At 43.6% G+C, this 26,447-nt stretch overlaps 1 protein-coding gene across 3 annotated transcripts; it reads left to right on the forward strand.

Annotated features, from left to right (window-relative positions):
* Window positions 1-1,195: 1,195 nt before the first annotated feature.
* Window positions 1,196-25,982, forward strand: golga1 (golgin A1). Of its 3 annotated transcripts, none has more exons than XM_072682534.1 (24): window positions 1,196-1,322; window positions 3,597-3,862; window positions 4,920-5,010; window positions 7,347-7,421; window positions 10,899-10,996; window positions 11,112-11,144; window positions 11,787-11,903; window positions 12,219-12,388; window positions 13,777-13,888; window positions 14,374-14,469; window positions 15,078-15,203; window positions 15,675-15,770; window positions 16,110-16,205; window positions 16,340-16,435; window positions 17,245-17,397; window positions 18,016-18,111; window positions 18,897-18,986; window positions 19,143-19,245; window positions 19,338-19,498; window positions 19,595-19,753; window positions 20,405-20,464; window positions 20,586-20,852; window positions 22,365-22,451; window positions 23,452-25,982. In XM_072682534.1, the coding sequence occupies exons 2-24, from the start codon at window positions 3,737-3,739 to the stop codon at window positions 23,530-23,532; spliced, it is 2,589 nt and encodes an 862-aa protein (XP_072538635.1). In that variant the 5' UTR covers window positions 1,196-1,322; window positions 3,597-3,736; the 3' UTR covers window positions 23,533-25,982. The 3 variants fall into 3 exon arrangements, with proteins under 3 accessions (XP_072538635.1, XP_072538636.1, XP_072538638.1); XM_072682535.1 differs by having other exon boundaries at window positions 17,248-17,397; XM_072682537.1 differs by lacking the exon at window positions 7,347-7,421.
* The last annotated feature ends 465 nt before the right edge of the window (window positions 25,983-26,447 follow it).

A 26,447-nucleotide genomic window follows, 5' to 3' on the forward strand; every position in this document is an offset into this window, starting at 1 on the left:
TGAGACTGAGACTGACCTCCTCAAACCGACCCGAGGACGAAGAACTGCTGAAAATATGTCTGCTTTTAGGTGTGTTGGTGAATGAGCTAGGGCTGCCCACCGCTCTGGTCATGTGTGCTCACAAGTGTGTGCATGGAGGTCTATTGTCGGCCTAAGGCAGGTCTGGACACGGTGACCGGCAAACAATTTGAATAAACGTTTTATTAAATTGATGTAATGATTTGTTAAATCAAGGGAACAATTTATTAAATCAAGGGAACAATTTATTAAATCTAGGGAACAATTTATTAAATCTAGGGAACATCTCTTAGATTGAGGGAACAATTTATTAAATCAAATGAACAGCTTATTAAATCGAGGGAACAATTTATTAAATCAAGGGAACAATTTATTAAATCTAGGGAACATCTCTTAAATTGAGGGAACAATTTAATAAATCAAGGGAACAATTTATTAAATCAAGGGAACAATTTATTAAATCTAGGGAACATCTCTTAAATTGAGGGAACAATTTAATAAATCAAGGGAACAATTTATTAAATCTAGGGAACATCTCTTAAATTGAAGGAACAATTTATTAAATCAAGGGAACATCTCTTAAATTGAGGGAACAATTTATTAAATCTAGGGAACAATTTATTAAATCTAGGGAACATCTCTTAGATTGAGGGAACAATTTATTAAATCAAATGAACAGCTTATTAAATCGAGGGAACAATTTATTAAATCAAATGAACAGCTTATTAAATCGAGGGAACAATTTATTAAATAGAGGAAACATTTTTTTAATTGAGGGAACATCTCCTAAATTGCAGGAACATTTTCTTAAATCGAGGGGACGTCTCTTAAGTCAAGGGAACAATTTATTAAATCAAGGGAACGTTTTCTTAAATCGAGGGAACCTAGGCAGGCCTGGACACGGTGACCTTAGGGTCATGTGTGCCTTTGTTACAGACTGTCTCATTCTATAGTCAATACTAATTAGAAGGGGTGTCTGTATACTTTTGGTCACTTGGTGTACTTACAAACTAGTAGATTCATACTTGATAGTGCGCACTAGGTAGTGTTTAATTGGAGCGCGTCCTGTGACCGGCACGCAATAAGGCGACTCGGTTGCCACGCCTCTTTCTGATATCGACCAATCAGCGTAGACCTCGGCTGTGGACACGTCACGCCGAAAGTGGTGACGTGGTGAATTGGTTAGCAAATACAGCCGAGCCAGCGACGAAAATACGAGCAGCTTTTCCGCCCCGAACGACAGAAATCAGCCCTAATTGACGGAAGATGGATGTTAGGAGTGTTTCTGTTGGTTGGAGCTGAAGGTAACGGGGTTCTGTCGCTGTGCGGGAGATCCGGAGAGGCTGGCTAAAGCCAGTAAGGCTGTAAGGGCGCTAGCGTTAGCTTTAGCTCGTTAGCGTTAGCTTAGCTGACCAGCTGATGGCCTGACGACCTTTATAATCCGTCCACTGACTCTGACAGCCTCTTATTTTCTGTCCCCTAAAGTTATTCAAGTGTTCTGGGTCCGGCAGGACAGGAATTAGGCTGTGGCTGGTGACCGGGCTGCAGGTGGAGCAGTGACCGCGGCTAGCACTGTGAGCAGGTTCAGCTCAGGCAGACCCAGTCCGGCTTGTGTTGGTCTGCCCCTTTCGGTCTGCCTCCTCCGGTCTGCCCCTTTCAGTCTGCCTCCTCCGGTCTGCCCCTTTCGGTCTGCCTCCTCCGGTCTGCCCCTTTCGGTCTGCCTCCTCCGGTCTGCCCCTTTCGGTCTGCCCCTTTCAGTCTGCCTCCTCCGGTCTGCCTCCTCCGGTCTGCCCCTTTCGGTCTGCCCCTTTCAGTCTGCCTCCTCCGGTCTGCCCCTTTCGGTCTGCCCCTTTCGGTCTGCCTCCTCCGGTCTGCCCCTTTCGGTCTGCCTCCTCCGGTCTGCCCCTTTCGGTCTGCCCCTTTCAGTCTGCCTCCTCCGGTCTGCCTCCTCCGGTCTGCCCCTTTCAGTCCGCCTCCTCCGGTCTGCCCCTTTCGGTCTGCCCCTTTCGGTCTGCCTCCTCCGGTCTGCCCCTTTCGGTCTGCCTCCTCCGGTCTGCCCCTTTCGGTCTGCCTCCTCCGGTCTGCCCCTTTCGGTCTGCCCCTTTCTGTCTGCCTCCTCCGGTCTGCCCCTTTCGGTCTGCCCCTTTCAGTCTGCCTCCTCCGGTCTGCCTCCTCCGGTCTGCCCCTTTCGGTCTGCCTCCTCCAGTCTGCCTCCCTCATCAGGCAGTTTGGTCAGATTTGAGCTGGTCTGTCTAATGTCACGTGTGAAAGGTGGCTCTTCAGCAGGAGTAATCACTTCTCTACCTGTTAGAAATGTGACTTACTGCTTCAGTAAGATTTGGTAAGATCAGTAAGATCGGTCCCTAAAGTGTCAAAACTAATAATTATAGATGGAAACCTTCCCCTGATGTAGTGTACTTTCTCTCAGTGCTCAAATCAGACTATAAGAACATCTGGTTCAATACAGGTGACAAATTGAATCTATTAAAATGATTATTTATTAAGTCAAGGGATTAATTGTCAATATTAATAAACATTTTATTAAATTGGTGTAATGATTTATTTAAAAGAGAGAATGTTATCTTATATCGAGGGAACGATTTTCTTATATCGAGGGAACAGTTCATTAAATCGAGGGAACGTTTTTCTTATATCGAGGGAACGTTTTTTCTTATATCGAGGGAACAGTTTTATTAAATCGAGGGAACAGTTCATTAAATTCGAGGGAACGTTTTTCTTATATCGAGGAAACAGTTTTAATAAATCGAGGGAACAGTTCATTAAATCAAGGGAGCGGTTTTTCTTATATCGAGGGAACAGTTTTATTAAATCGAGGGAACAGTTAATTAAATCAAGGGAGCGGTTTTTCTTATATCGAGGGAACAGTTTTATTAAATCGAGGGAACAGTTAATTAAATCAAGGGAGCGGTTTTTCTTATATCGAGGGAACAGTTCATTAAATTCGAGGGAACGTTTTTCTTATATCGAGGGAACAGTTTTATTAAATCGAGGGAACAGTTAATTAAATCAAGGGAGCGGTTTTTCTTATATCGAGGGAACAGTTTTATTAAATCGAGGGAACAGTTAATTAAATCAAGGGAGCGGTTTTTCTTATATCGAGGGAACAGTTCATTAAATTCGAGGGAACGTTTTTCTTATATCGAGGAAACAGTTTTATTAAATCGAGGGAACTTTTAAGTCTCTTATTATTTTTCTACTTTAATACCTTCATGGTTTCATAACTCTCAAGTCAAATTCTCCACAATTCAAAGTTTTCTCTATTTTATGTTTTTAAGTTTATTAGTTATAACTTTGTATCAAACTTGTAACCCTAATCAAAATCAAATCAAATTAAATGGTACCTCAAAATTCCCACCCCAATATTAATTCACACATGAAACAATAAAAGACATCAGCGCATTTTTTTCTTTCAGTTCAGTTTTAACATCCATATCAATGTGATCAGTGATGTGGGATTACTGTCGTACGTTTGAAGCGTAGATGCTCGTGTTCTGTTATTGTTGTTTATGTTATTTATTAATACTGATGCTGTTGTTTATATGTGGAATGTCTTACAGAGGAGGCAAATCTGCCTGCAGACAGACGGCGATGAAACAGCTGCGTCCGGCACGTGAGGCATCTTAAAGCACGTCGAGCCGCGGGAGACGCCCGAAGGGACCTTTTTTTTTTTGTTTTTTGGGACTTGCACACAGCAGGGATGTTTGCCAAGCTAAAGAAGAAGATAGCGGAGGAAGCGGCCACCGGCCCTCGCACCGGACGCATGCCGCGGTCCATGAGCAAAGAGTCCATCACGTCAGTGGGAGCGGACTCTGGGGACGACTTCGTGAGTAAAGCTCCTCTCTCATATTGGTCTTACTCTATCACAAGCACACACACACACACACACACACACACACACACACACACAGTTATCGTAGAGGAGGTTCTCCTCCTGCAGCTCCACCACCAAAGCTCCATAGTGCGGCGTTCCGGCCCGGAGTGGGAATGACGGAGACTCAGAGTTCTCCCCCTGTCTCAGCCAGCGAAGCGGTTTAAGATATTTTAAGGGGGAAATGCTGTATAAGCCTCTTTCACACAGGGCCCGGTGTGACCCAGGCATTTTCTGGTCGTTATTCGGAGGAGCTGTTTGAGTGACCCCCCTGGTACAAAGTCCGGCTCATGTCCGAGTGAGCCCACGTGTGAATAGGGCAGGTATCACAGTGGGTCTTGCCGTGCCTCTGATAAATCTGTGAACCCATAATACTGTCAGATTTGATTGGGCAAGTGTGTTCATTACTGATCTGTGGAGATCTGTAGTGCTGACCCAGTAGCTTCTGACCTGCAGGAGAAAGTCGACTAACTGCATCATCATGTTTGCCCAACACGCCTTCACTAAGAGCTTCACCCTGCTGGAAGAATGAGCCTCTAGAAGGGCATTTTCTATTTTATGAACAAACCTGTGCAACCTGATGCTCCTCGTCTAGATTAGACAGCACACACAAACACACACACGTCTAAGAACTGCATTAGCACTGAATAATTAAAGCTGGACGGAAAACACAGGTGTATCAGTAGCAGGCCTGAACCGAAGCCTGGCTGTGGCTGAATTCTCGTAGCTCTCGAACGATCTTGACCTCGTTCTGATCTAATTATTGCTGTGAATGCTGAATACAATCAAATCCTCAAAGCAATGCTTTGGAAGTCTTCTTTCCTGGAGACAGTTACTCCAACAAAATCAGAACCAATTTATTTTATTATTTTTTTTATACGTTCAATTGATTTCAGAAGAAGCGATGAGGTGTCCCAATACCTTTGTCCTTATAGTGTATGTACACTAGCTAAAAGCAGCTCTGTCAGTCCTGAAGTCTGCTTTACGTGTGTGTCTGTGTGTGTGTGTCCAGGCGTCGGACGGCAGCAGCTCCAGAGACGACCTCTCCTCTCAGATTCTGCGCAGGAATGACCAGATCCGAAAGCTGGAGGCCAAACTCTCAGGTGTCTCACTCATGCAGACTCGCATCAGACGTCATTCACACCAGCCGAGCTCAGTATTAACCCTTAGAGGTCTAGACTTGTCACTGTCGCTGTTCCTCTTCTGTGCTGTTATAACGATGTAATGATCGTCTTCCATTCTGAATTTCATCGGTGTTGCACCGATACGGTACATCGATACCTTGAAGCTTCCTGACCCCCAAATTATTATTATTATTTTTTTTTTTACATAGAACATTTTTGTTTGCATATTTTATTTATAAAAGCAATTTTAACTACTTATTATAGTTTTTTTATTATTATGAAATAATATATTATTTATTTATTTAATGGGATTTCTACAGTGCAGCACTTCCTGTTTCCATGTGGTGTTTGTTTGGTTCTGAAACCAGAAGTTGAGTTTCAGCAGCTTGTTTAAAAGCCAGACGCTGCAGTTTAGCAGCTTCATACAGAGTCGGGATTTTAAAAGTGAAATTGCTGAACCTCCTCTTTCAGAGAGGTTCTCTCTCTGGACGGTGACCGGTTGCTTTGCCCGTGTCTGTGTCAGTTTTCCTTTTGCTGATAACTAATAGAAGAGAAAGCGAGGAGGTCGGTCATGTGACTGCCCTGTCCAGGCCTGGAGCGGTCCAGCAGGAGCTGTAAGGGGAAACCTGAGTTGGATTCCGGTCCTGATGCTGCGGTGCTGTAGGTTAGGTGAACGGGGGCTACAGTGGCTGAGCTGAAGGGGTTTCTCATCTCAGAAGATCGCTCTGATTCTCCCTTTGTTTTAGGAACTGATTCAGCATCATCTCTCCAGACTGCGAAATCTGATCTCAGGGTATCGAGTCCGACACAGAGCCCGATCCGATACCAGCGCTCTGTGAAAGTGGAGCTATGAGATGTTTTTCATGTTTTTCATGTTTTATTTGAATATTATTTGCATATTTCGATCAATTCGAATGTGTTTTTTCATATTGATGATGATGATGATGATGATGATAGTTGTGCGATATTACAGTATTAGAACCGCTATGACCATGAGAACCGATATGAGGGGTGTATGTGGGTCATATTTTGTCAGTTTAATAAACCAACGCTCTTAGATATAAAAGTGAAAAGTCAAAAGGTTCTTTGAACCATGCCACAGAAGAACCACTTTTTGGTTCCATAAAGAACCACCAAGTAAAGAACAATTGAGAGGTCTAAAGAACCTTCATATCAGCCTTTAATTAAGCGATATAAACATATGCATTAAATATAAACATGCTACGAATGATTTATATTGATGCTGTAGAAGAACCAATTTTGGTTCCATAGAGAACCACAATGTTTGTAGTAGAGATGTGAGCGTTTAAACCTTTTAAAGATCTTAAGAACCCTTACATCAGAGTACATAAACCTATAAAATCTAAAGATCTTTAAAGAGCATTTATATCAAGGTTTATAAACATATTAATTAAATACAAAGTTGCTACTAAGGGTTCTTTCAGGGATGCCGTAGAAGAAGCACTTTTGGTTCCATGGAGAACCATGTTAAAGAGATGTGAGTGTAGACAACCTTTTAATGGTCTTAAGAACCTTTACATCAAGGTATATAAACCTATTAATTAAGAACCATTAAGTGGCTACAGGTGGTTCTTTAAGTGAGGTCATGGAAGAACCATTTTTGGTTCCATACAGAACCACGATGTTTGTAGTTGAGATGTGAGCGTAAAGAACCTTTTCAAGGTCGTAAGAACCTTTACATCAAGGTTTATAAACCTATAAAATAAATCTAAACTGGCTACAGATGGTTCTTTGATTGATGCTTTAGAGGAACCACTTTTGGTTCTATAAAGAACCATGTTTGTTAAAGAGATGTGAGCGTAAAGAACCTTTTAAAGGTCTTAGGAACCTTATTGTATAGAAACACAGATATTAAATATAAAGTTGCCACAAAGGGTTCTTTCAGGGATGCTGTAGAAGAACCACTTGTGGTTCCATAAGGAAGCGTAAAGAACCTTTACTTCGCCTTCTTTAGCCTTTTTTTTTTTTTTAACTGTCCTGCACTCTCTCACACACACGCCTCTATTATAAACTATGGTTCTTTATGAAGTCAAAGGTGGTTTTTGTGTTGCATCGCTCAGAGAACCCTTTCTAGAACCTTCATTCCTGAGAGTGTGTTCAGTGTGTCAGATCGGTGCATCGCTCCATTTACTTGCCTTCTCAACCATTTTATCCCTTTGTTTTCTCCCTGTTTTTGTCCTCCCCTCTTCCCCTTCCACCTGTGGACCCTCACCCTCTTCTACCTCTGTGTGTGTGTGTGTGTTTGTGGTGTGTGTGTGTGTGTGTGTGTGTGCGCGCCCATACCCCACCACTAGACTACGCTGAACAGCTTCGGCTAATGCAGAAGACCAAGGAGAAGCTTGAGATTGCATTAGAGAAGCATCAGGATTGTACGTACCTCTCTCTTCCTCCCCTCTCCTCCTCCTCCTCTCCTCTTTGCATTTGTTTGTCCGCTGGTTCTGTTTACGCCCTGTGCTACCCCACCCCACTCCACTCCACCCTACCCCACTCCACTCCACCCCACTCCGCTCCCTCTCCATAAGCTGATGCTTGTGTTGTTGTTAACCTATAAGAGGGAGCATTGCAGAAGGTCTGTGAGTGGGGTTACAGCCATGCCACAGCAGCACTACTACAGGTTGCAGCTTCCACATTTAAGGGAGGAAGGAAAATGCACTGTTCCTTAATTAAGGGCCAGTCAAGGGCCTCAAACTGACAGCCTTCTGGTCCTAAGCTGACTTTTCTACCCTCTAAGCCACAGCTGTCCACATAGTGTTCACCGTCCATAAAATAACTCTGTGGGCAGGCAATTCCAGATTTCTGAATGGTAGCGTATGTAGGGTCCAGCCGACACATGGGCGGTCCAGTAATGTTGGCTGACCTTGAGATTAAAGTAGGTAACAAGCAGCCGAGACTCGACTAATGTTCCTTCAGCTAATTTAATGAGCCCACACGCTATATGTCCAAATGTATGCAGACGCCCCTTCTAATGAATGCATTCAGCTGCTACTTTAAGTTGCACCCATTGCTAATGCAGCTGGTCTAGTCCCTGTGGAGAAGTACTGCCAATAGAATAGGACTCTTTAAACCAGATTAACCTATTGGTACCATGCTGCCTAAAGCCAGGCGTGGGCTAGAGGGGTGTAAAGACCCCCAGCATTGATGGTGGTGCTCCATCCAATACATTTTTTTTTTAAGGATGGCTTGGGGAGTTGGGGATGATGTGGGTGGTAATCATCCAACATCCTGACTTCACTAACATTCGCGGTCAGGTGGAGACAGACACTGGAGACAAGTGCCTTGATTAACGCTCGACCTGCAGCTCTGCCACGGACGCCGTAGAGCCAGGATTAATCAGCGCTTTCTTTCCCATAATGCTGCAGATGTAGTTTCTGTTTAACGGTTATCAGGGATGTGTGTTTTTTTCTTTTAAATAATCATAAATATCTGTGTATATATGTGTGCGTGTGTCTCAGTACTAACAGATTAACACCTGTAGGATTTTGCCAACATACATGTGTCTATATCCTTTTTTCAGCAGCATGTTCATTATATCCAGTGTTGCACTCATGATACTTACGATATCATGCTTAATACTTTAGTTTTTTTTTCACAAGAAAACCCTTAAATCCTTAATTTTTCAAAACTTACCCCATCCAAGGCAGTTTTTTCCAGTCTAATGTTTATTTAATTAAATTGGTTTAACAACATCTGGAGTCTATAAAGGCATTTTCTCAATTTCCGCATATCCCTTCCACACATCTTCCTCCCTAAATTTGCCTTTAAATGCATTTGCATATTAGCTAGCCGTACTTGATGGCGATGGTCAAAAGCCAATCTGCACCAGGAACCCTTCCAGCTTCAAGTACGGCTCAGCTCGACCCGCCATCCTTTAAGATCCACGGAAGACGAGCGTCCAGACTTTTTTCTGTTCTGCACCGAAGTGGTGGAACGAGCTTCCCCTGGGTGTCTGAACAGCAGAGTCCAACGCTCACTGTCCTCAAACCCAGACTGAAGACCCTCCTCTTCTGAGAGTTCTTGGGTGAATAGTAGAGTGGTCTCCTTACTGACTTAGTCCCCTTAGAGTCTAAGATTAGAGGATCTTTGAACTATTAGTCTGTTCAAATATAATGCCTCCATTATAACTAGCTGAGGTTTTTCTTGGGTAAAGAGCAAAGCACTTTTGTAAATCGCTCTGGAGAAGAGCGTCTGCTAAACGCCTTAAATGTAAATGTATAATACCCACATGTCTTATATGCAGGGTTCATACGGGGCCTAGACAACCTGGAAAGTCCTGGAAAATGTTCGAAAATTAACAAAAAAATTTAAAAGTACCTAAAAGTCATAGGAAATTTTGTAATGAGCTCCTGTCTTCATTTTATATAATATTATATAAAAATTAAAAATTAAAAAATATTTATAGTTGTATAATTTTTCACATGACCAGTCGCTGCCCGTATTTCATATGACCATGCACAGCTTTAGGATCTGTGATATCATGAACATGCATTATATTGTTAACTAGCTAGCCTGGGCCGTCCTTCAGCTGCTAGTGTGGACTAAAGATTGCCATAAAACAAATTATGGGAAATCTTTTGGTTCTGGATTTCAGTTTTTTGGTACTTGGAAAGTCCTTGAATTTGAAGTTGGTTAAAGTGTATAAGCCTGTATAATAGAACTCAGTCTCTGTTCAGTCTCGGCTCTCTTCGTAATGAGACCCCATGTGACCTAGAGCACTGTGTGAAGAAATCGGTTGAACCCAAACCTGAAAAATTTATTCAGAGTTTAGAAATTCTTCATATTTTCTTGTAAAAACACGTGTTTATTTATATATCTTTATTTATATTATATATTTATCTATATTTTTTGGTTTACCAGAGTCTTTGCTTCACTAAAGCAGTGGAGAGTCTGATTACAGCTGTCTTTAACAGCGAGAGACTAGTTTCTGATTGTCCATTAGTCAGTTGTCATACCAGGACATGCAGAACGGTCACACAAATCCAGCAGTTAGACACGGCGAGAGGCAGAGGCGAGTATCTCGACCTGTCTTCATAACCTCATAACTCCGGGTGGGAGTCACGTGCAGTCTGGCAGTGAGAGGCGGGCTTTACAGATTGGGGAAATGTCTGAACATCTAAAAACATCAACTTCGATGCTCGTAGCTACAGAGGGTTAATGGCCGTTTCCCAGAGGATCTAATGCAGCCGAAAGTGGCAGTCTGAACTTGAGCTTGAAGAGTAGGACTAGCGTCAGAATTGTGTTCTAAAGCTACATGGTGGCCGTCAGTCGTCAGCACGTCAGTTCTCACATTTACAGCCGTTTCCAAAATCATGATCTCTCCTCCTAAAGCCAGTAGAGTCAGTAACCTCTCCAGGTTTATCATCAGTTGTCGAGCAACTCACTTCATTTTATTCAGGTTAGAACGTTGGTGTTGGATGGCTTGGAGGACTGGTTCATTAGCCTGGTGCTGCACAGTTTCTCCAGCACCATCGCTCTCCGGCAAGCCTGAGGCTTCTTGCTTCCACGCTCTCTCTTTTTTTTGGAGGCATTTTGAAACAGTCCTACTGAACAGTCCTGCCCTCAGATTATGCAAACTCGCTCAATGCTCAGTTTTACTCCAGTAACGGCAAATCAGCAAGCAAATATTAGCTGGAACTAACCATTGCCATCGGAAGTCCCCGCCAGTGGATCTAATGAACCTGGTGTCCTGTAGAACTGCGCTCTCGCTCTGGGGCCGCATCTAACCTCTATGCTAATGTTGCTTTATTAATAATCTTAGTGTTTCCTCGCTCTCAGAAATACTCCAAAGCTTCAGAGCTGTGATTTGAGACCCTTTTTGTTCTCCTGTCTCTTGTTCTGTCTGCTTCCAGCCTCTTTGCGGAAAATGCAGGAGCAGAACGAAAGCTTCCAGGCCAACAGAGCCAAGATGGCAGAAGGCATGGCGTTGGCGCTGGACAAGAAAGATCAGGTACAGAATGACCGGCATTCCCCAGGTCCCATAACAAGGCTTTGGCCTTGTGGTTTTGTGCTTCTGCATGATCTTCAGTAATCATCTTCTCTTGTTTTTTTGGTTTGGATTGTAGGAATGGATGGAGAAGATGGCAGTTTTGGAACAGGTACTGAACAATAGCCTTAATGTAGTTTATTATGTCTGTTTTCATGTTTCTATTTTTCCTCTATGTACAAAAACAGTCAAAAACAAGTAAAATTAAATGCAGTAACTGCATTGCAAAATACAAAACAAAAAGCTACATTTCTAAATAATAATTATATAAATAATAAAAGAATAACTAAACCCCTGCACACCAGTCATCAAAGGAGAAATCAGACTTGTATGTATTTGGTGCTTCTTTAGTTCTGCACTATATGGACAAAACTATTGGGACACCTACTTATTAAGCTTACAGGAGCTTTTCTGCCATCCCATTCTAACCCCATAGGCTGTATTAATATGGAGCTGGTCCCCCTTTGCTCTAAGCTCTACCAGCAGCAGCAGCAGGTCTGGAGCTCTGCTGCAGTTACTGAATCAGTTGGAGGTTTTTCTGCACTCTGCTCTGAGCTCAGCACTCGGCCCTGACCCCGCTCTGTAACTTTACGTGGTCTGACAGACACTCGGTGTCTGAGCTGCTCTCTGTGAGCTGTTCCTCCTAAACTCTTCCACTGTTCAATAATAACACCACTCACAGCTGATGGAGGAAGATCTAGGAGGGAGGAGATTTCACCAGCTGACTTTCTCTATCTCTCTCTCTCTCATTTAGGAGAAAGCCTCGTTAGAAGCTCGTCTGGAGCAGAGCTTGAGTCTGTTCCAGAAGAGGGATGAGCAGGATGAGCTTGAAGGTTTCCAGATGCAAGAACTGGCCAAAGTCAAACACATGGTGAGCTGGATGCTCTGTTAACGTATATATCCTGTGTGTCCAAATGTTTGTGGACACCCCTTCTAATGAATGCATTCAGCTAGTCCTATTCCCCCTAGATAAATACTGCCAATAGAATAGGCCTGTCTGGAGCAGATACACATGGGCCTATGAGTACCATGCTGCCTAATTCCAGGCGTGGGCTAGAGGGGTACAAAGTCCCCTCCCTGGCTTTGTGATCATCCAACATCCTGACCTCATGGTCAGTGTTTTGATGATGGACTGCTGATAATGACCTTGTGTCTGGTTGTGCTGTGTGCTTTGTGTTGAACTCAGCTCCTGCGGAAGGAGGAGCAGTTGAGTCTGCGTGAGCGTGAGCTGAAGCAGAGAGGCGAAGAGCTGAACACAACACGGGTCGCACTCACTCAAACCCAGGACAAGCTGTATGAGCTGGGAGAGGAGCATGAAGAGCTGTGCAGGGTCAACGCTCAACTACGCTCTCAGAGGTTTCACAATATTATTATGTATAAGTACTAGTGCTCCAGTTTTCTATTAATAATATCTTACAAAGATCTGCTGTTGCGTATGTATATATGAAGCCGTAACGGTTCGTGTAAAAAGGTAAAAAAGGTAAAGGTGCACGTATTTGTCACTGTACAGTGTACACTGTACAGCGAAATGTGTCCTCCGCATTTAACCCATCTGGTAGTGAACACACACACACACACACGTGTTAGAAGCAGTGAGTGCACACACACCCAGAGCGGTATTTTTGGCCATGGTAACGGTTTGGTGCAGGTAGTCACATGGGGGATACACAGTACATGCTGTTAGTGTAAATATGGTAATCTCACAAGTGCTCCCCCTGGCAGTTACTCTCTCTGTACCATTCTCTATTTAAACATCAGATGTTAATGCAGACACTGTGGGGAAAATGTGCCACTGTGGAACCGGGGACTTTAGTGTTGTTACACCCCTAAATTATAGTAATGATAGGGGCGGTATGTGAGATTCTTTACAGATTGATCACACAAATGCTAATATGAACAAAAATGTTTATTCTATTGGTCCATTCATCATGAAATTCTTATATAATTCTGTGAGAAAAGTCAAAAACAGCTAAAAATGCAGATACAAGATTTTTGTCTGACAGCAATGTTATGTACCATATACGTATGTTTAAATTGTGGATCAGTCCAAATATAAACAATACAATATACATATTAGTGGAATAACCATATTTTTACCATGTCAGTCTGGCAGTTGTTGTCGAAAAATGGCAGTAACACCACACCACATGACTCTGTTATCAGGTCTTGTTATTGTATTAGAGTGAGAGGGTTGGGAACAGGACTAGAAGACCACTCTCATGCCTCACTTAGCCCACACTATGCAAACTGCACATGCTGCAAATTCATAGTGGATTAAAACTACAAATCTCACCTTGATTCATTTACCCAATCTCAGAGTTACACTGCCTCTAAATACCCTAAATCTTCTAATGTTTGTGGACGCCCTTTATAATGAATAGATTCAGCTGCTTCAGTCTGCTCATGTTGCTGACACACATGCACACTCACAGCTTGTCTAGTCCCCTTAGAGAAGCCCATGCCTATAGAATAGGACTCTCTGGAGCAGATAAACATGAACCTATTACCTATTGGCACCATATATATATATATATATATATATATATATATAGTGGAATAATCATTTTTGGCCAAGTCAGTCAGTGTTGTTTACATTGAATGTCATGATAAATGAACCAATAGAAATGCTCCAAAATTACTTGGGGTTGCCATTTTTGAGATTTTAGCATAACATGCATAATGTGGTCCAGATATGAGACTGTTAGCCAGGGAGCTCAGGCCTGACATCTCTCTCTCACACTCAGAGACGAGTTGCTGAGGGAGAAGGAGGAGCTGGAGAGGAAGACGTCTGACATGGAAACCAGAGAACAGGAGCTCCAGCAGCTCATCCAGCAAGTTTCTGAGGACTTTCAGAAGGTAAACACTAACTTTCACTCACAGAACACCACAAGAGGCTTAACAACATGGTGCACTGTGATACTTAATGTTCCATAGTACAGTTAAATCGCTTACTTCAGTTCAGATTTGGTATTTTATGACTCCTGAACACCCCCCAGTCCAGCCAGCACAGCGTGGAGGATGTGTTCAACTCCATCAGCAGCAGCAGCAGCTCACCTGATTTACCATCATTAAGCCCTGATTTACCACCAAACCAGGTGTTGATCTGAGGAGAACTTTAAGTAATACTAGACTCCATGAGGAGAACTTTGGAGATGTTCTAATGATGAACACAGTGATGGAGAACCTCCACCACTTTCTGTAGGAGTGTTATTATTAGTGTTTATTCAGATATCAGAGATTTACTGAGCAGATGAACTCTTACTGCTCAGATCAGCAGGTTCACGTTGGCCCTAAACATTCTGCACAGTACTGTATATAAATACTATTTATTTATGTTTCAGGCTCAGAGTAACGCAAGATCCTTACAACAGTCCATGGAGACTCTGCAGGCTGAACACAGTGAACTGAAACTCCAGCATGAGCAGCACAAGAGCAAGGTCTGGGATCTTCACACTGCCTCTCTCAGAGTTACACTGCCTCTAAATACCCTGAATGTACCCTAAATGTTTGTGGACGCCCTTTCTAATGAATGGATTCAACTACTTCAATCTGCACCTGTTGCTGACACAAATGCACACTCACAGCTTGTCTAGTCCCCTTAGGGAAGCCCATGCCAATAGACTAGGACCCTCTGGTGCAGATAGTAAACATGTACATATTTGCACCATGCTGCCTAATGCCAGGCGTGGGCTAGAGGGTTATAAAGCCCCCCAGCATTGAGCTGTGGAGCAGTGGAACTAACCATGTTCTCTGGAATGATGGATGGTGGTGCTCCATCCAAAACTGTTGGGAAGAGCTGGGGAGTTGGGGATGAGTTAGAGTGGTGTTTAACAAACATCCTGACCACACTAACGCTCTTGTGGCTGAATGCAATCAAATCCTCACAGCAATGCTCCTCCTCCAAAATCTAGAAAGTCTTCTTCCCTGGACAGTAGAGACAGTTACTCCAACAAATGATTTATTTAAAAATATCCTTGATTTTGGAAGAAAGTTAAATGAGCTCCTCTTCAGTATGATGGGCTGATGGAGTCGTGTGATTTGTCAGGCCGCCGTGACTGAGGAGGAGCGAGAGCGGCTGTTGGCTGATCTGCAGGAGAAAGCCCTCTCTCTGGAGCGGAGGCTGGAGGCCAACTTCTCTCAGGATGAACATCTGCAGGAGCTGCTGAAAGAGGTGTGGAGAGCAGGCAACACACAGACACTCCTACTGGTGATGGTGTGCATGTTCTGAACGTCAGGTGCGGTTTTATCTTGAGCATTAAAGCAGATTTATGCAAGAATTGGCATTTCTTGTTCTTGGGCTCCCCCTATGGTCAGGGAGTAGAGATCAAGAACCATTACTGAAAGTAAAGGAAGTTTGTGGACACATACACACACATACACACTCACACTAGTGATCAGGGCAGTGTCAACACAAAAACAATAGGAATAATGCTTGACTCCTATGAGAACACACACACCCAGAGCTGTGGGCAGCCACCTCAGTGTCCAGGAAGCAATTAGGGATTTGCTGCCTTGCTCAAGGGCACCTTAGCTGTGCATGCCAGTCCTGGGGATGAAACCATCGACCTTCCAGTCCCCCTCCCCTGTCCGCATGTCTGCAGCTTGTTCATTGCTTGTCCTTACACAACCTCTGCGTTTGTAGAAATTCTCGTTGGAGCAGAGGTTAGAGGAGACGAGGGGTGAGCTACTAGGGGAGCGAACAAAGCACACTACAGCAGTGACCTCTCTGGAGGCACAGGTACGCTAGGTTTTATTGGAGTGAACCGTGTATTGCCTCAACCCTGGTCCTGAAAGCCCACTGACCTGCACGTTTCAGTGCTTTTCCCCCTCGAACACACCCACTTTAACTCACACATGGGCTGTTAATCAGCAGAGTAGTTGGATCAGGTGTGTTGGGAGCAGTCTGCAGGACAGTGGCCCTCAAGGGCCAGGATTGAGGAATACAGCTCTATAGAACAATTTTCTTGTAGTATATGAGAGCCTTTAAATGGTTCTATATAGCAACATCACCTGTGTGTGTGTGTGTGTGTGTGTGTGTGTGTGTGTGTGTGTGTGTGTGTGTGTGTGTATCCTGCAGATTTCCAGGCTGAACACTAACGTGTCGGAGCTCCAGACGCTGCTGAGACACAAAGACGACTCGTCCAGATCCTATAGAGAGAGAACCGACTCGCAGGTGAGCGTTCACACAGGATCTCTACTGAATCCGTCCTTAAACAAGCTTCCTACTCCGCTCCACTCCAGCCTCGAAGAGCGCTGTGTTCTGAGCCCGGTGTGTGTTCTGACCCTGCTGTGTGTGTTCCGGCTCAGATAGCTGATCTGGAGCAGAGACTGGCGGACTCCAGCGAGAGGCTGAAGGCTTTGCAGCAGCAGCTGGCTGAGGGCGAAGCGCATAAAGAGAAACTGGTAACAAACAACATAACCATGATCATTTTAATATAGTATCTAAATTTAACTTTATTTTCTGTGGAATTATTTCATACCCTATGGTTTAATTGACAGCGAGTGATCAGAACTAAGCATGTGAAATGTATAGAAGGTGGAGTTTACTGGGCTCGATTGACTGGGCTTTTTTTCTGTAGTCTTAAGAAATTGTATGGGATTGTTTGGAAGAAAAGAAAGTCTAAAGAAACAACATTCTTTTGTATATATAAAATATAAAAAAAAAATACATTTTTAACATGGAATTAAAATTGTAAAAATATTTATAAGTAATATCATAATTAATGTTATTAATATTTTTTATGTATTATATTATTTTTGTATTTTTGTATTTCTTTTATTATGGAGAAATGTGGGGTGCTACATTAAATTCACCAAAATATACTTTTTGATTTTTTGATAAAAATAAAACAAACATTTATTATCATTTTTTTGATGACTATATTTTATTTTATATTTATGTTTTATTGAGTCACAAAAAAAGAATTTCACTGAAAGAACATTGATGGCAGTTGCAAAGAGAGAGAGGAACTACAGAGGACCCAATGTTGTGGTTAATTGTTTAATAAATAGTAATAATCTATAATAGTTAATAATCAGTGCAGGTGATCAGTAAACTCCAACTCTGTGCTGTAAGGTCTGCTGCTATAGCCTTATCTCAGCGGTCACTCCTCTGGCCCAGTCTTACCTGAAGAACCTGCTGATTGTAGATTGATTGATGTGTGAGTTTGTTGTGCTAGTTTTTGACCCACATGCTGACCTCTGCCCCTCAGCAGGCCGAGTGGTTGGAGGAGAGAGAGAGGTTACAGCAGCAGGTCAGCACTCAGAGACAGAGAGGCCTGGAGAAAACTGCTAAACTGGAGGAGGAGATACTTGCACTGCAGCGGGAGAGAGAGGCAGAGAGCAGCGCTCACCGGGACAGCATGGTGTGTGTTTGTGTGTGTTTGTGTTTGTTCAGACTTTGTACTAATACCACAGAAACCTGATCGTGCTAAGTGCTTTGTAGCTATCTCAGTCACTAACACATAGCAGGTTTGGATTCTCCACAAGGGGGCACTATTAGCACTCAAATAGGTCTTTGCGTCAGTGATGCTGTGCATCCTTGTAATTGAGGTTTAGGATGCCCAAACATTTGCATAACACATTTAGAACCTTATTATTATTATTATTATTATTATTAGTAGTAGTAGTAGTAGTAGTGCTGCATATATTTAGCATTTATTATTTGGACAAAAGTTTTGGGACACCTGCTCATTTATTGTTTCTTCTGAAATTAAGGGTATTTAAAGAGTTGATCCTGTTTCTAATGTTCAGGGAAGAAGACTTTCTACTAGATTTTGGGGAAGCATTGCTGTCAGACTGGGAGTAGATGAATGCACCATTAGAAGGGGTGTCCACAAACATTTGTACATTTAGTGTATATAGGTGATGTGTATGAACCTCTCTTTCTCTCTGTCAGACTCACAGAGGAAAAGTAATTAAATATTTATCTAAATGCTGAATTTTTCTCTCGTGTGTGTGTGTGTGTGTGTGTGTGCGCACAGCGCTTGCTGGAGCAGGAGAAGGATTCCCTGCTGAAGAGTAAAGCTGAGACTGAGAGTACAGTGGAGGAGCTGAAAGCAGAACTCCAGCAGTCCAGAGTGAGTTTCATGTCCTCCAGCAGAGCCTCACAGAAATAGTCCTGCAGCTCTGCATCCTCCTGTATTGTGTAGAGAGTCCTGAGGAGGATCAGGGGTGATGCAAGCATACTTCAGTGGATTGGGTATTGGCCAAGGGTGGTGCTGGAGGTGGTGCGTGTGTTATGTGTTCAATTTCCGCTCTGACAGGTACTGCCCCGCATCCTAAAAATACACATGGTAGGTGAATTGACCGTGCTAAATTGCCTCTAAGTCGTCCTGTCTAGGGGCCCAGTCAAGAGGTCCTGTCCAATGATTCTGGGAAGGCTCCGGACCCACCACGACCCTGACCAAGAAGAAGCGGATAAGAAGATGAATGAATGGATGGAAGGCTGGACGGATGATCCTGATCCAGTACCTGTCCTTTTATTTAACCGCTGTGTTCACAGCGCCCTCTGGCTTTCTCAAGGCGCCATTACCAGATTCTGAATTCTCAGAAGGCTGTTTACACTCAGCCGAGTTATGAGACTCCCACACCTCACACTAATAGAACTCTGCCCACCACTCACCCACCATGGTGTGTGATGGAGCTGCAGATGTGTGGCCGTGCTCGAAATGTGCTGCCTTATGGATCTTTGAGTGTTTACAGATCATACTGGTTTTCTCCACACGCTTCGGTTATGTGACAGTGTTTCCACTGCAGCTCTGCATCCAGGGGGCAAATATCTGGACTGTGACCTCTTTAGGTGGAAAACAGTGTATTTTAATATATATATGTGTGTGTGTGTGTGTGTGTGTGTGTGTGTCAGGCGGAGCTGAGTAGCAGGCAGACCGTGAGCGTGGAGATTGCCAAAGCTTTGGAAGAAACTAGAAAGCAGAGAGAGGAGCTCCAACAGCAGGTACAGCAGGTCACACTGTTACAGTTCTTTAAGAAGAGTCACGAACTGTGTGTGTGTTGTGTTGTGATTTGATTCATTGATTCATAATTCGAGTCCCTGCTGGACCGTGTGTTGTCAGTCAAAGTTAAAACTCAGTGTGTTGGTCCTCTCTGATAGGTCGCTGAGATGTCAGAGTCTCTGCAGAGGGCAGAACAGGAGGTGCGTCGGCTCACGGAGCAGGTGGGCGTGAAAGAGGCGGAGCTTAACAGTCTAAGAGAAGGTAAGATTTCAAAGCACAGCTCATTTAATCATATGGGATAAAGTGTGGGCAGGTTTTGGAGTCATGTGGATACGTGTGTGTGTGTGTGTTAGACTTGCAGACGGCCCGCTCCGATCTCTCCTCACTAAAGGCTGAGTATGAGGGTCTGCGTCTGGAGGCGGAGCAAAAGGAGCAGGAGAGAACCTCCCAGATTGAATCAATGCGCCAGGAGCTCCTCACACACACCCAGCAACAGGACTCCTACCAGTCAAAGGTCAGAGAGAGTGTGTGAGTGTGTGAGTGTGTGTGTGAGAATGAGAGAGAGTGAGAGCATGTGTTCACTTTATTTGTGTGTGTGTGTGTGTGTTAGGTGTTTGATTTGCAGAGTGAGGTGGAGAGTCTAACAGCACAGCTGCAGGATGCTGAGGTGTGTGTGAGCGAGCAGAATGGGGTCGTTGCCGTAGGCGACTTGGACCAGCTGCAGAAGGCTAACAAAGAGTTAGAGCAGCAACTGAGTGAGAAGAACAAGGTAACACACACACACACACACACACATTTTTACATTGACTGCCATTAAAAGTTAAGAGTCCCCCTTCTCCATATTTCTATTTTCAGTCCCCTATTACGAAAGAATACTCGTGGATCTAGACTCTCTATAGGCAAAAGTATTGGGACACCCCTAAGCCTTAATATGGAGCTGGCCCTCTCTTTGGGGTTGGAACAGTAAGGAATAGTCCGCACTGCTAAAGCTGCAAACTTAGTACTTGGTGGAGCATCATTTGCCTTCATATCCTCTTAGAATCGATTTCAGTAAGGCTGGCTTGGGCTAGAGGGGTATAAAGCCCCCCAGCATTGAGCTGTGGAGCAGTGGAAGAACTGTGTTCTCTGGAATGATGGTTAAAGCTCCGTCCAGTACTTTTGGGATGAGTTGGGGATGATGAGGTGGGGTGGTGATCATCCAGTATCTTGACTCACTAACATTCTTGATGCTGAATGTAATCGGCTCCTTACATGGACAGTAGAGACAGTTCTCTCTTTAATACCCTTGATTTCAGAAGAAACAATAAATGAGCAGGTGTCCCAATACTTTTGTCCACATAGTCCAGCTTGATTTTTCTTATTTTACGTGATGTAAATAAATAAATAATAAATGAATTCTGTTTGTGAATGTTTCTTATAGACGATAAAACAGCTGCAGCAGAGACTGGCGGAACTGAAGAGGACCTTGCAGAAAGAGCTGGTGTGTGCATGTGTGTGTGCATATGTGTGTGCATGTGTGTGTGCATGTGTGTGTTTATCCAAAACACTGGAATTCCTCACATTGTCGTTAAATCCTGGTCGTTTGTTTGTTTGCACAACAGAAGCTAAAGCCGGACACCGACTCGGACAGTAAAGAGAAGCTTCCGGAGGGTCGGCAAGAGCGTCCAGCCGAAAAGCTCGGCACAGAGACCCCGGCCCCGGCAGCCGCACCCAGTCCAGCCCCCGCCTCCACTTACACCACAGGCCCTGCAGCTATTACACCACACACCACGGTCACCAACAGCTCAGACCTGATGGACACTCGGGAGATCAACTTTGAGTACCTCAAACACGTGGTGCTGAAGTTCATGTCCTCCAGAGAGGCTGAGGTGAGAGACCCTGACCACACCGTATCCAGCTTCCTGCCCTGCCTGACGTTTACATTTAACCCAGATGAGGAGAGCTTAATCAGTCTTGGCAGCAGAATGTCTTTGTCAGCTTTCTGTGTGTGTGTGTGTGTGTGTGTGTGTGTGTGTGTGTGTGTGTGTGTGTGTGTGTGTGTGTGTGTGTGTGTGTGTGTGTGTGTGTTTATAGGCCGCAGGGGGGGTGCAGGGTTTTTATTACACCATTTGAAAACACCAGCTGTCCTGCATTGTGCATTGTTCTTTTTTCTGTGAACAATAGAAATGTCCCAGATTACACGAGCCCATTAACTCTAGTCCTGCCTGTCGAACCTGTATCACCAATAAGAGCTGGCATTATTATTAACCCCTTCAGGCAGGTGCTGCACCCACTGTTTCTGCTGAAGCTCTTGTTAATAGCATCATATCTCAGTGCTGCCTTTGACATGTAAAGAATGTGATCGAACCGCACCACAATTTAAAGAGTTATTAAATTTCACAAACTAAAAACAAGGTAAATACAATTATTTTATTAACTAATTTAGTAAGTATTTTCCAAAGTCTTCCTCAACTTAAGTGCTGCGTAAACACGCTCGCAAATTAACAACAAAATGGACCTATTCGTTATTTATTATGAAGTGCTTCTTAAAGCAACACTATGCGAGTAATTGGCTCCCCCTACAGTCAGGAAGTGACCCCTTGTGCCGCCACTAAAGGAAACGCATTTTACAAAGGAAACACATTTTACCAGCTGAGAGATACAGAACTGTACCTGCATGATAGAAGCGAGTTATGCGAGTTAGCAACATGATTTTGAAGCTGTTATTTTAAAGTAAAAATGCTGAATGCTTCATATTGCTGCTTTAAAGCCCGCAGCAGGTTTTTCCAGCACCTAAAACCCAGAGTGTTGGGGGGGGGGAAGCGGGCTATTTCTGGGGAGGCGGGAAGAAGGCAGTCCGCTTGTTCTGGTGGGTTGTAACGAAGCAAAGGAAGATATAGTAATATATAATATATGTATAAGAATTTGTATTATTAAACAAATCTAAAATGATATATCCTAAATTAAATCATTAAATCACTCAATTAAATCATCAGGTTTTTTTTCTTCTTGTTTTTAATTTTATTTGAAGGTTTTTTTTTTTTTTTTCATTTTTTGTTTCTTATTTGACTTTATTAGTTATGGATTAGTAGTTTATATTAGTTCTACTGTAATTTGTTACATTATTGAAATACACTGGACACCATGTCATTTATTACTTAATTTTGTCCAAGTTATTGTCTTTCAAATAAACATAATTAAAATAATAACAATAATAATAATAATAATAATAATGTTTTGATTATTATTGATTATAATGATTTCAGCTCCTTCAATACAATGATAGAAACACAGCAGCTCACAGAAAGCTGCATTTCCAATTTTCTTCTCTATGTAATGCTCTCTCGCTCGCTCTCTCCATGTTTTTTTGCTTGCTCTCAATCTCGCTCGTCCCCTCCCAGGCGTACCAGCTGATCAGAGCTGTATCTGTTCTTCTGCATTTCACAAGAGAAGAAGAAGACATGCTGAAGCAGACGCTGGAATACAAGGTGTGTGTGCGCATTTGCATGTGTGTGTGTGTGTGTGTGTGTGTGTGTGTGTGTGATATACAGTGGTGGAGAATTCAGGTCCAGAAAGTGAAAAACAGTAAGATATACATATATATATAAACACACACACACACACACACACACACACACACACACACACATGCAGCCTTTCAAGTCCACTCCCCCATTACACACACTTCCCCACGTGTAAGTGTGGCACCCTGCAGCACTCTAACTAGGCCTCTCTCCACTATGTGGGTCAGGAGATGAGGCTGACTGGCCTGGATCAAAGCGCTAACCGTTAGCGTAGCGCTCAGGAATAGCAGCACACCGGTATTTATAGCTCCCAGCAGCAGCAGCAGCAGCAGCAGCAGAGGTGGCGTCCTAGAGAGCAGGAGCATCCACTGCTTCTTCTGTGCTCTCGCGCCCTCACTCTCACTCACTTGCTCGCTCACTCTCAGGCTCTCAGCCGTAGCCTAATGGTTAAAGAAGCAGGCTCAGACCAGGAAGGTCGCTGGTTCAAAGCACGTAGCACATAAAAAGCACCCGTTTTTAAGATGCTCTACATGGACAGAAGTATTGGGACACCTGCTTATTCATTGTTTCTTCTGAAATCAAGGGTATTAAAATAAGCGGATCCTGCTTTTGTTGGAGTAACTGTCTCTACTATCCAGGGAAGAAGGCTTTTTGCTAGATTTTAGAGAAACACTGCTGTGAGGATTTGATTGCATTCAGCCACAAGAGTGTTAGTGAGGTCAAGATGTTTGTTGATCACCACCCCACCTCATGAAGATCATCCCCAACTCCTCTCTCATTTGCACTCGTGTACATCCATGTCAGCAATTGGTGCAACTTAAGCAGCTAAATGCAGTCATTAGAAGGGGTGTCCACAAACATTTGGACATATAGCGTATAAAAAATTTTCTGGGAGAGTCGTTTCAAGGCATGGAGGCCGCTGGAGACACGAGGAGGATTCAAATGTGGCTTTTGTATTTTGCAGATGTCGTGGTTCGGCTCCAAGCCCTCCCCCAAAGGCATCATCCGGCCGTCCATCTCAGGAAACCCCAGCAGTTGGAGCTGAGACGGAGAGAGTGTGACGTTTCGCCGTAGGCTGGGAGGAAGGCCTGGAGGAAAGCAGCCTTTATGGAGTAAAGGAAAAATAATTCTTGGGAGAAGGCGATGTTCTTGCAGGTGCTGGGCTCTGCCGGTTCCTCCAAAGCTGATCTGTCTCCACTGAGAACTGGAGAACAGCTTCTATCTGCTATTCTGGGTTCGTGGGTTTTGTCTCGGCGGATGGGTTAGTCTTCACCAAGGACCAGCTTCATGTAACGTTTGGAAGAGTAGTGGAAGATCAGATGAGCTGCCTTGATTTAAGCCTCCACTCTCCAGCCCCTGGGATTCTTCCTCTCAGGGTTTCTCGGAATAACAAGATAACAAGGCAGCATTCGGTTAAAAACTGTGTGTGTGTGTGTGTGTGTGTGTGTGTGAAGGAGAGAGATCCTGCTGACTAGCACCACAGAAATCATCAGTCCTGTTAAAGAGATTCCTTTTATAACGAGAACCGAGCTTTTCTTCGCTGTTTCCTCGTAAACAAGCCGAGCTCGAAGGAGTGGTCAGTCAGCCAGCAGCCGTGTGTACATGCTATTGTACCTGGGTGCATGAGCACACCTGATGGTTTTTCGTGCTGGAACATCAACGGTGAAGTTGTTTCAGTGAAATATCATTGCTATAGACTCCCATTTTAACGATGCATCTTACCTTTACCTGCCTTGTGTATGTGTAAATTACAATTACGTACATTCCATACGTCTATTTATATACAGACCTGTACAGAGCGAATGAAAGGTTTCTAAAAAATCACCCGCTGTATAATTTCCTCCCCCTCACAGCTGTATTTAGATCATTTTTAAAAATTATTATTATTATTATTCGATTCTGCATCATATATGGGACTAGCTCTGTGTCCGAACGATGGAATGAGTTTGGAAGCCACAGTATTGGAGAACTTGCGCATTAGAAGAAAGCATGCATGTATGCCTTACACTAAACCCTTCAGTCGTATTATTGAAATGAAGGACTGCAGTTCCAATTTGGGGGTCGTTTGGGCTCGTTTTAAACTTTAACGTGAGGTGTACGCTAATATATCGATTATGGATATTAATCTTACAACATTTTATTATGGGAAAACCTAAATACAATTTATTGACTAAAGTATTGGGACGCCTACAGACGCTTTTGTGACTAGTTCATCTCAAAAATTTTGGATGGGGTTGAGGTTCAGGGCTCTGTGCAGGCCCGTCAGGCTCTTCTACACCAAACTCAGCACCCAAGCATGCCTTGCTTTGAGCTCTGAGGAGCAGTCGGTCACTCTGGAGCCGGAAAGCAGCCTGTAGGCCAACCCCTGAAAAACAGCCCCACAGCATTATCCCTCCTCCACCAAATGTTACAGTTGGTGCAGTGCAGGCAGGCAGGCAGGTATTGTTCTGGTGGCATTCACTGGTCCATCAGACTTACAGAACCACGCGAGTTCAGTGAGCTCTTCAGAACCACCCATTCTTTCACTAATGTCGGGAAAGGCAGACTGCAGGGCTAGGGGCTTGATTTTATTCTCCTCAATTCTGTGCTTTCTTTAAGAGGTGTCCCAATACTTTTGTCCATATAGTGTTTATTTGGCTGGAGAACATTACTTAAAAATTTTATCAGATCATATTTGAATCTATACTACATTGTTTAGCAAGCTAGTCCATGCCAAATGCTAATGTCGCTAACAACGAATAGAAGCAGCAACCAGTTAGCCCATTAATGGAAATGCAGTCATGCTAACCGGTGACTACTCGCATCTCTTTGCTGTTAGCTTGTCGCCATGTTAGCTTGTTTGGTCAAGCTGTTTCTATTAAAAAAAGACCTTGATGGAAAATGCTAATGTTGCTAACAAGGAATGGAGGTCAGTAGCACCCAATTTGCCCGTTATGCAAATACAGCCATGATAACTGGTGACTTCTCGCGTCCCTTTATCGTTAGCATGCAGCTGTTCTTTAAAGACGTCTAAAGCAGCGGGGAGGGAATCCAGCTGTGCTCGGATTGCGTTTCAGTATTCAGTGTGATCAGACGTCCTGACCGCTCCTTCTCTTCTTCCTCAGTTGTTCTTTCCGTATCAGATTCACTCCTTTTCCGTAATCCCAGCAGCACCGCAGCACCGCCATCTTCCAGTTCAGAGCGTCTGCCGAACTGCTCGGAAGCCTAGTGCGTTCCACTGCGTACCCCCTGATCAGACGTGAGGGGGACCGGTGAGTCCGATCAGCTTGAGCTGGCCCCCAGGAATCCACGGCCGAGAGGCTCCTTTGCAGATGCGAGATCATGATTGTCCTGACTGTCTCATACTGGTTTTGGGTTCCTGTAGCAATCGCAGCAATCAGACCGAATCCGACAGCGTCCGCGGCTTCAGTCCGACACCACTAACATGTTTGAATTGTCTTCGTCGTATGTCAAGAATATCAAGACTTGAATAAATTATATTTGATTTTGCTGGCATTTCTGTGCTCGCCTCTTCATTACCGCACCTTTAATCTGACAAGCCAAGAGGTTTTACTCTTTAAACTTTTATAAAGTTATAAAAAGTATTATTAGTCCGTTAGATTTTTTAATATTAATATTACGCTGTAGGCCAGAAGAGGGAGCCGAACTGAGGTTGCTTTAGCCAGTTAGCTTTCAGGTTTTGTTTTTTTGTTTTTTTTGTCTTCTTAGTCTGATTTCTTTCATTGGAGTGATTAATTTACTCCTCCATGATGAGCTTTTTAGTCCTTAAACTTTCAGAAAACGTTAACAAAAAAAAAAGTCACATTAGCATGCTAGTCCCGTATGGTCTGACAGTAGAGATGGCAAAACACCACGAAGAAAGGAAATCACAGAGGTCTAATCCCAAGTGACACACTAATCCCAATGTAGTGGACAAAGCAAATTACAAAACGACAGATTCTGAGTCTAAACAGAGCATTA

The sequence above is a fragment of the Salminus brasiliensis genome, chromosome 6, assembly GCF_030463535.1.
Source record: "Salminus brasiliensis chromosome 6, fSalBra1.hap2, whole genome shotgun sequence".
Classification (NCBI taxonomy): Eukaryota; Metazoa; Chordata; class Actinopteri; order Characiformes; family Bryconidae; genus Salminus; species Salminus brasiliensis.